The sequence below is a fragment of the Condylura cristata genome, unplaced genomic scaffold (assembly GCF_000260355.1).
Source record: "Condylura cristata isolate star-nosed mole 26May11 unplaced genomic scaffold, ConCri1.0 scaffold00033, whole genome shotgun sequence".
NCBI classification, from domain to species: Eukaryota; Metazoa; Chordata; class Mammalia; order Eulipotyphla; family Talpidae; genus Condylura; species Condylura cristata.
In genome coordinates, this window is record NW_004567134.1 from 1,905,731 (window position 1) to 1,915,903 (window position 10,173).

Sequence of the window (10,173 nt, forward strand, 5' to 3'; positions counted from 1 at the left end):
AATTTCAAGCTTTCAACTTCAATTGACATATTTTATCTTCTACAGAAGCTACCCATTCTGTGTAGTGAAACATTCTGGAACTTGCCCGAGAAATAAAATTGAACAAAGCATCAGTTTCCCATCACTGAGAGCATAGTTTTGGATGGAGAAAGGAAAGACTTGTTATGTCCTCGTGAGAAATCAAACGAAACTCACCGGGAAAGTTCTCTCAGAGAAATGATATCTCGTTGTTCACCCTCAATTCCCTTTCAGCTTTGGCCGGATGGTAGCCTGGGACCGCAGCCAGTCCACAGGTACCTCGTGGTCAGTGTGCCCGAGATCCCAGCTGAACTCTGTGCCCGACTCCCGTTCCCCAAGCTACAGGAACTATTGCTATTCTGATGCCAGAAAATTAGCATTTCCCCAAAGCAGCTTTCAACCCACTGACAGAGTTGGTGTTTAAATAGCGCGACTGCCCACTCTTCATACATCTCGGCGCTGGCACTGACGTGTGCGCCTTCGACTGTGCTGCCCACATGACTGAGCTCTGTTTGCCCGCTGTGGTGTCTGGCTCTGTAAAGGCGCTCTTTATCGGCTGCTCTCTCTTCTGTACCATTTCCCGCTCCTCTGCTGGTACCTCCAAAATGAACTACTTTATCGGGCCCCTTATTTCCCTGCTTCCAAGGGAGGACAACTTTGAAATGGCCTCACTCTCTCTTCCTCCCCACCACTGAAACATTCCATCTGTTTCTCCTCCATTCTACCTCGCTACACATGATTTCAGAATCGCCATTGTAACCAGTTCTCATTATGCCCCTTTTCAGCATAAAAAGCCATGACGGTGTCTCATGACCAAGCTTTTTCAAATGGTGTTTAAAGATATTCTAATCCACGTGGTGCAGCAGGTTAATACACAGCACTACAAAGCGATCCACGGCCACTGCAGTGTGAGTTCAACTCCTGGCCAGGGAGGTGACCCACATGGCACAGCAGACGTCTCCTGACCTGCCCACTGCTCCCCTCAGCAGTCTCACCCTCTGCACCTCTGGCCTGTACCCCAGTTCTTATATGCATAAATAAACAAATCTTTAGAAAAAAAGACATTCTAATCCAACCCCCGCACCTTGCTTCCTGGTAGCTTCAGCTCTTGCTTCTCCACTCTCCCTAGCTATCCTTTGACATGGCCTTTCTGAGCAATGGGAAGAGCATGATGTTGCGGGTAAGAGCAGAGGCTTTGGAACAGGCCTGGGTCTGCCTCCCAATGACAACACCAGTGACCTTGGGCAAGCACTTTCACCTTAGGGCGCCTCAGTTTCTTTATCTGTAAATGACATCGCTTTACCTCCTCTCTAAAGTCACTGTGAGGATTAAATGAGGCACAGAGAGCAGTAGCTGGTCATCTGTAAGTGCTTTTATTCTTGGTAGTTTTGGAGCATATCACATGGGGCATGCATACATAGCACACGTGTGACGTGTGTGCTGTGCCTTGCTAGACAGTATTCTGCAAGCTTCTTCAGGAGCCCATACAAGTTTTAACCTTTTTTTTTTTTTTTTTAAAGATTTATTCACCTGTGCATACAGAACTGGGGTACAGGTCAGAGGCTCAGGGGCGGTGAAGAGGCTTCACCAGAGACAGAGTGGGGAGCAGAACAGGCAGATCGACGAAGTACACTGCTGAGGGGAGCAGCGGGCGGGTCAGGAGAGGTCTGCCACTCCGGGGCAGGAGGCGGGCGGGAATCGAACTCATGCGGAAGTGGCTTCAGATTCTCAGTGCTGTGCTTTAACCCACTGCGCCACCAGGGAGGGCCAAGTTTTAACCTTTTAACACAACTCACAAGACTAGCTCCATTGAACTCAACTCTAAGACCAATCCTAAGAAATAATTGCCTCCAGTTTGTCATTTCCATGGCAGTTGTATGTACACATATCGTTTTTCATACCAGTAACACTGTGTGTTTGTGCCTGTGTGTGTGTGTGTTCTGGGCCCCCACAGAGTGAGGATTGTGTCTTATTTCCCCTTATATTTATAGCGACTGGTGTAGTGCTTTGGAGTATAGCTGGGTGCCCATAAAATTAGCCTAATGTAAGAATGAACAAGTGAATGAATGAATAAATAAATTTGTTGTTGGACATAGAGTAAAATCTATTATCTAAAGCCCATACACTTTCTGCTTCTTTCTTGAGGCCTCCAATGCAGTGGGAAATGACTTTCCCGATCTCTAGCAGTCTGTTTGCTTCATCATGACTGACAGCTCCCCACCCCACCCTGTTCTACCTTCTTTGTAATATTTCTCTACTTCCCCTCCAGGCCTGGAAAACATAAGGATGTGACTACAGAAGGATGCGCAGCATTGGAGCCAAGAGGCAGGTTCCCATGGTAACCCCCACCAAACACCATGGCAGCGTGTGCTGCTCCTTCTCTTCAGGCCTGGGCTCCCAGCCTGGCCATGGCTGGTGGGAGGCAGTGGAGAAACACTCAGCGCTTCTCCATTACAGTTTGTGCTGTACCCCTGTACCCTTTTGCCTCCTCATCTCACGCTGCTATTATGAATTTTTTTTTTTTAATTTGCTTTCCTGGAGGGATTTTCTTTCCCTAAGATTTGTGGTAGCAGAAGAGGGGAGGAATGAATCCAAGTCATCGTTTTAAAGGGTTCTTAAAAGAGAAGGAATAGGCCCTGGGTCTCCCATTTTTATGGGGGGGATGGGGGTGATAGTGGGGAGTTGGGGATGGGAGTGGGAGGAAAGGGAAGTGGGGGGATAGGGAGCTTCAGGGATTAGAGAGGAATCTTGATTGGTACTTCAGAGCTTCTTTGTGGGGAAAGTACTGTTGAACCAGAAACCATTCACAGGTGTGTTGTATTCAGTCCTTGGTTAGAGGACTGCAAAGGATCAGTTCCTGTCATTGTTCTGTCAGGACTGTTTACTGCGCCTTTCACTAGAGCCACGTGGACAATGTCTTTGCATTTCCGGTTTAAAAAAAAAATAAGCTGTGAGGAACCTATTTTACAATAAGCAAGAGCCTGGTGATATTCTGAGACCTTTGACCTGAGCAAAGTTTATTTTTCTTCATGAATCACAGCTCATTGGGTTTTGCTGTTTGCTACTAAAGGACAATGTATATCATATGGACACATCTTTATGGTCCAAATAATATTTTCCTCAGTCAGCAAGTCTTGTTACTATTCTCTTTTACAGCTGTGCCTTTTATAGAGTCCCCTTTTGGGGCTTTTTTTGAAGCTGTGATGTTTTTGTTTATTGTTTTTGTGGCAAGAAGGATAGGTACAGCTGCTGTATGAAGAATCTCTATCATGACGTATTTTCCCCATTATTTCAGTAGACTCCGCTGGATTGACACAATTTACAATACTGTCTTTTACTGTTCTCATTTGTAAAATAACCATTTTGGGCTTTAAAACAACAGTGTTACTCATTTAAAGCTCCAGTCCTTTCTGATTCAAAAGGTTCCTCCTAATTCTTCCTGCCCCTCACCATCTCCAGTCCACCATCTCCAGATTTAGGGTCTACAGGCCAGGAAGAGGGGTCCTCTTTGAACCATCATTTGAGGTAAAGTAAGTATTTCACAGTAGTGAATATGACAACTAAGGAAATTATTCCTTTTAATATTGTTTTAAACATATATACTTTTGGATGAGGGAGACTTGGGGGTGATAGATCTGTCATGTACCCTTGTTTTGGGGGTGGTTACATGACTCTATCCCTGTGCTACAATTCTCAGAACTATAACAACTGACAGTTTTTTATATGATAATTTTTAATCCCTTTTAATTCCCTTTAAAAGCAAAAAAAAAAATTTTTTTTCACCTCTGTGCCTGTCTGAGAATGTGGTCTTTGGATTTTTATTTATTTGTTCAGACAGAACTGGGGTACAGGTCACAGGCCCGTCTGGTGAGAGGATTCGCCAGAGACAGAGTGGGGAGCAGAACAGGCAGATCGACAAAGTACCCTGCTGTGGGGAGCAGCGGGCGGGTCAGGAGAGGTCTGCCTCGCCATGTGGATCTCCTCTGGGGCAGACGGGGATCGAACTCCTGTGGAAGTGGCTTAAGCTTCTCAGTGCAGTCCTTTAACCCGCGCCACCAGGGAGGACAGGTTCCTATACTTTTAAAGGAAAATGTTAAATGTACACTTCCCGGTCTTTCTCAGCAAGGTCAACTACATATGATTTCACCTTTTCTGTGGGACTTGGAGATACCCTTTGAGGAACAGGATAACTCATGTTCTCTTTGGTAGAGGCCGTTTTACTGGGAAGCTAACAGGCCTGTGAATGCTGGCGTTAGCTGGCCATCTGAGTATGTTCTAGGTGGGGAGGGAAGCAAGTTAACAATAAGGATTATTTTTATGCAAACACTTCTGAATAATTGCTAAGAAATCTCAGGAGAAAGTTGGATCTCACTCTCTAGAACTGTTATCATTTGGGTGTATGTTGTATTTCCTATTGAAAATAAACATTCCTTTCATATCTAATTGCTTATCATATGTACTATGTATTTGTAATCTTCAAGAAAGAAAATCCCTTAAATTAAATACACTTTAGAACCCACATAACCTGGTTTCACCCCATTCAAGGGCTGTAGCGTTGTGTTGGTCATTGGATAACCACACATTGCTGTCTCAATGTGTTATTGGGTTGATTTTGGGGGGAGAAAATTTGTCATTGCTCCCTTTTTTCCTATGGTAGTATGCCTAACTCTAATAATACTAACATTCTCTTTTTAAATTCTGTGCTGCTATTGTTTGGGGCTAGAAAATCACATAATGAATCATTTAGCCTTACTTAAACTCTGAGTAAAAGTTTAACAAACCTTGTGTTTGAACATAATGTGTAGAATTTTTTTCTATTTACTTCCCAGTTTCCACATATAGTTAAGAGTTATTACCACGAGTTAGGTTTTTATCACCTTTTACTGGTGAATGAAATAAGACATTGTATTTTGGAACTTCATACACTATAAATATAAATTCTAAACCTCTTAGCAGTTTAGGATAGCCACCCAGATTCTCTAAGAAAGTATACACCAGACACCCTCTTTTCATCAAGATCAGTAGTTTAGGAAGGTTTGAGGACTGTCTCACTCTTTCCATTTCAGACTCTGGCTGAGACTCAATAAGGCTTCTTCTCCCTCACCTTCTGGTCTTGAAGGCTCTTTCCTCCCAGTCTGTGATTCAAAGTAGTCTATCTCTAGAACCAGGGAGTGAGCTTTCCAGAGAAGCTCAGAGATGCCATTGTAGCTGGTGGCCATGACTGATATTTCTTGGCCTCCTAAGAAGTTCTCCATAGCAGAAAGTATATCTCTTGCCTAGAGCTGCTCATACCCTCCTTTCCAAGCCTTATACTCCACCTCTAGATGGAGTAATATCTAGAAATAAATCCTAGTAGTAAGTAATAGTTAGCCATTAATATTAACTATTATATAGGTACAGGTTGATACATATTAACAACAATCTATTTTTCACAAAGTTTAATCTAGACATTTCTTTTCCAGTTGCTTGACCCACATAACCTCTGCTACCAATGAAGAAGCAGAGGGCAGCAAGAGGCCAGTAATTTCCTTAATCTAAGCCAGGAAGTCGCCTCTCTTTCCCATCCATCACCTGATAGAGCTTTAATGGGTACAGCATGACTCACAAGTCTCAAGTCCTAGAAGTCTTCGGGCCCATTTCTGCCTCTAAAACAGATGGTTCCAGTGATAAGTACCTAAGAAGTCTTAACTGTTGTTTGTACTTTAACCTTGGCCAGCGAAGATAATAGGACATTGGGTACAGGACTATGGAGACCCACAGTACTGTTCCCTTTCAAAGGGACTGTGAAGACTGTACTGATAAAGTCTTTCTTGTCTAAGAGGCAGTAGGGCAGCAAATTTAATGACAGGAGCATGAATTCCTAATAAGGTCCTGGAAATCCAGGTCTCGCTACTCAACTGGTAGATGATTTTAGCCTTTTTTTTTAATTTTATAACAGTTTATTTTTACATCACTTTGTACATTTTTTTTTCCATCTCAATTGTAATCCCCGCGGGTTTCCCATCACCAAGTCACCCGTGTGCCATCACCATAATCCCGTGCACTTCCCTCCCCCCACCCTCCCGTTTTTGATCCCATTCCCCACTCCACCCCCACAAAATGTCTCTGGTATATGGTTGTTCATTATTCTTATTATTTTCTCACCTGCTCCATTTTACTCCTGCTATGAGTGAAACCATCCGGTATTTTTCTTTCTCTTTCTGGCTTATCTCACTAAGCATGATCTTTTCCAGCTCCACCCAAGTTGCTGCAAAAGACATGTGTTTCTCTTTTTTGGTTGCTGAGTAATATTCCATTGTATATATGTACCACATCTTTTTAATCCAGTCATCTACTTTTGGGCATCTGGGCTGCTTCCATGTTTTTCCAATTGTAAATAAAGCAGCAATAAACATGGGGGTGCAGGTATCTTTTTCAATCAGTGTTTTTATGTCTTTTGGGTAGATACCTAGGAGTGGGATTGCTGGGTCGTAGGGAAGCTCCATGTTTAGCAGTTTGAGGAACCTCCAAACAGTTTTCCATAGTGGTTGTACTAGTTTGCATTCCCACCAGCAGTGCAAGAGAGTTCCTTTTTCTCCACATCCTCGCCAACATTTGTTGTTGCTAGTTGTTTGAAGATGTGCCATTCTCACTGGGGTGAGGTGGTATCTCATTGTGGTTTTAATTTGCATCTCCCTTATTACGAGTGATGTTGAACATTTTTTCATATGCCTGTTGGCCATCTGCATTTCCTTTTTGGAGAAGTGTCTTTTTAGCTCTACTGCCCGTTTTTTGATGGGGTTGTGATTTTAGCCTTTTGATGGGCTTCTCCTTCCTTGTTTGGAAATGAAGTTTTAAAACACTAGGACTTTGGTAATACACTTGTGTGCTCTAGTTTATTTTTAAATAATATGTTGTTACTGCTGTCATGTAGACTGTAAGATTCCACTGGGTCCACAAAGTAGAGTCTATCATTTCTGCAAACTTGGGGATGTGTATTGTGCTGAGGATCATGTTATTCGTATTGTCGTTCACCAGGCAGGAGCCACCAGCATATCTCACACATTTATTGGGTTTTGTTTTTAATATAAGTCAATGGAATTACAATCTTTGACCTTGAAAGTTCACAGGTTGGCAGGGGGGTTCCAGTGCATTGCTATGAGTACTGTGAATGTCAGGAGCACAGGGGCCACCTAGCAGATCCCCTATCTCTTGTTAGGGGTCAGAGAACCTAAGGAGGTGCCACTTGAGCTGAATTTTGATGGGTGAGTAGGCAATAGTTAGATGAAGGAACATGAGTGAGAATTTGGGGGGTCTGGAACAGCTAACTGAACAGAGGCACACAGTTCACTAATGCCTATCTGAATGTCTTATAAAGAAAATCCACCTCTGATCAAGAGGTCAGGAAGTCTGGGGTTGTCCTGGTACTGTCAACAGTTTTGTGAAATTGACTCACTCATTCATGTAATCACTCTGGACTTGTTTACTCATCAGATCAATGGGAGGCGTTTGGTTGTGCTCAAAGATAGCCTGAGTGTTGACTTTCCCTCTTTTCTGTATCTGGTTTGACCATAAGAAGTCAAATGAGGAATCCAGGCACCCAGCACTGTTGCACATTGGCTTGCAGCCCTCAATTATCAGCCAGATCTTGCTGGGCAAAGTAGGATGTTCTACTCAGCCCAGGTCTCGCACAGCACACCTGCTCAATCAGTGTCTATGGGAAAACCCAGAAGTCAGCACATCACCACCTCCCGAGGGGCCGGGTGGAGGGGCCTGCAGGGCAGAAATGAAAGTAGTGACCTTTAGAACCAGGGAAATCTGATGTGTGACATTGGTCAGGCAGCAAGGTGCTGGGTGATATAGCAAAGAAGTTTGGAATTGTGCCTTGAAGGTGTTCTGTGGGAAAAGTTAGAAAGGTAACCCTGTTTTCTGTAAGGCTCCTAATAATTTTGAGTGATTTGGTTGGAACTTCTGACACATGTAGCTTCTGGAAGATTCAGCCTTTAACCTGAACATGATTTTTTTGTTCTGTTTTAAATAATGGATAACTCACTCCCCCCCCCTCCCATTATTGAGATGACACTAGTTTATAACACAGTGTGTGAGTTAGGCTCACACCTCCTCAGATGTAAGTCACCACACCGCCCCCACCACCAAAGCACCCAGAGTCCTTTGAAAGGCCTCAGAATCCAGTTTCTTCTGACTCACTCAGACATGATACAGTTTGCATTGGCCTGCTGGGAGAGGAAAAATAAATTCTTGGTCTGGAGGTGGAGGGGAGGGGGAGAACAGTGAGGGTGGTTAGGCAGGATTAGTCCCTGTACTGTTCTTGTTCTCAGCGGCCCTGCATTTTCTTAACTGATCAAAGCCAAGAGGGCCTCCCTGTCTCTCGCGCGCTCTCTCTCTCTCTCTCTCTCTCCTCACATTCTGGAAATAGCTACTGCCTTTTTTAGATCAGCTCCTTTTACTCTTTAGATCCAGTTGCTAACCACCAGCTCTGGTATCCTCCCCCCTCCCCTCCTTCCCCAGTTCCCTCAAAGAAGCCCCTTACCCATTCCTGCTGGAAATCAGCAGAAACATCAAGGAAAAGGGAATTATGCCAAAAATGTAGACCCTCATGCTCTCACTCCTTGACCAAATGAATTAAGGGCCTTATACTTTGAAGCTGTTTAACAGAAAACAAGCAAGAGACCAGGTGGTTATATGAATTGGGGGCATTTTGCTTTAAGTTTCAACATTATTCACTGCTCTTCTAAATTAATTTCCTCCTTGTCTTGCAGCATCCAATGGAGATTCTCCACATATTTTGTAGAGATATTCTATTTATAGTCTATTATCTCCAGAGAGAATGTCAGACAAAGCATGAACCATACCTGAGAGGACACTGTAAACTCAAAAATACTTAGAATACTTACTGCTTCTTTATCAAGGAAAACGCAGGATGAAAAGGTAAAGGAAGCTAAAAGAACAATTGCCAGGATGTAGGGGTATCTTCAAGACATTGGAGTTCAAACTCCATTAAATAACACCTTTGTTCCACCATAATTTTCTTTTCTTTTTTAAAGATGTATTTATTTATGCATACAGAACTGGGGTACAGGCCAGAGGTGCTGGGGGTGAGAGGATTCACCAGAGACAGAGTGGGGAGCAGAACAGGCAGATCTACGAAGTACACTGCTGAGGGGAGCAGCGGGCGGGTCAGGAGAGGTCTGTTGCGCCATGTGGGTCACCTCTGGGGCTGGGCATCAAACTTGTGAAGGTGTTGCAAGTAGCTTTGTGGTGCTGTGCTTTAACCCCAGGGAGGCCCCCACCTTTCCCCGCCCTAAGTTTTAATTTCTGAGATGCTTCATTTAAGAAATTTCTCTCCTTCATAACCCTTGAACTACATTTAAGCCCACATGAAGTCTGTATCTATGATGGTTTCCAATCTAGTTTGGGAAAACCTTTGTACCTGACTGCTGATTTAGGCAATACTGAGGATTAATGACTGTGGGTGGAGTTTTTGAAATGAGATTAAGCTATAGCAAAACTAATTGTTGCACCCGTTGAATTGCTGAGGGACCCGCCACCTTGGGGGAGAAGCAAAATCTTCCTTTCCTTGCCCTCAGGAAACTGCTTTTAAAACTAAATGAAAAGCTTCCGGGCTTTAAGAATTACATTTGTTAATCCTTAGATAAACTTTGACTTTAGGGGAATACAGCTTTAGATACAAGGTGCTATCAGCTAATTAGAACTTAAAAATTACCTTTGGTGCCTGAAAGGCCTGGCTGAAGAGGTAAGAGTTGGGGGTGAGGGGTGGGGTGCGAGACTGATGTGCTAAAGCCTAGTCTTCCTTTTGCCACTTGGGAGTGCTCCCCTGCCTGGGTCCCTCCTTGCCCCTTGGTGCCAAACTCAGTTTCTGGCCACCAAGTGGCACCAGCTGTGAGAAGTAAGGTTGTGTTTGTAATGGCACACTTGACATAGTGAATTGTGGAAGCCATTCTTTCTAGATTATTGTACCATAATTAGAGTCAACTGCTATTTTGTGCAATTCCCTGAGGGCTTCCCAGCACCCTGGAACGTTTTGCCTTGGCCATTCCCAATAAAACATAATGGCGAAGTTGGTGGACCCTTTGGGATTATTACCTGGTAGGAGGTGAGGGGAGCCCAGCTACTTGGGATTATTACCTGGTAGGA

The 10,173-nt window shown here is 43.8% G+C and overlaps 1 protein-coding gene across 1 annotated transcript in view; it reads left to right on the top strand.

The window, feature by feature from the left end:
- The window catches only part of SLC4A7 (solute carrier family 4, sodium bicarbonate cotransporter, member 7), a 188,767-nt gene that overhangs the window by 296 nt on the left and 178,298 nt on the right, over window positions 1–10,173 (top strand). The window contains exons 2-3 of the mRNA XM_012732071.1: window positions 253–430; window positions 1,148–1,198. Coding sequence (XP_012587525.1) covers window positions 253–430; window positions 1,148–1,198 — 229 coding nt within the window. The remainder of the gene's footprint in view (window positions 1–252; window positions 431–1,147; window positions 1,199–10,173) is intronic.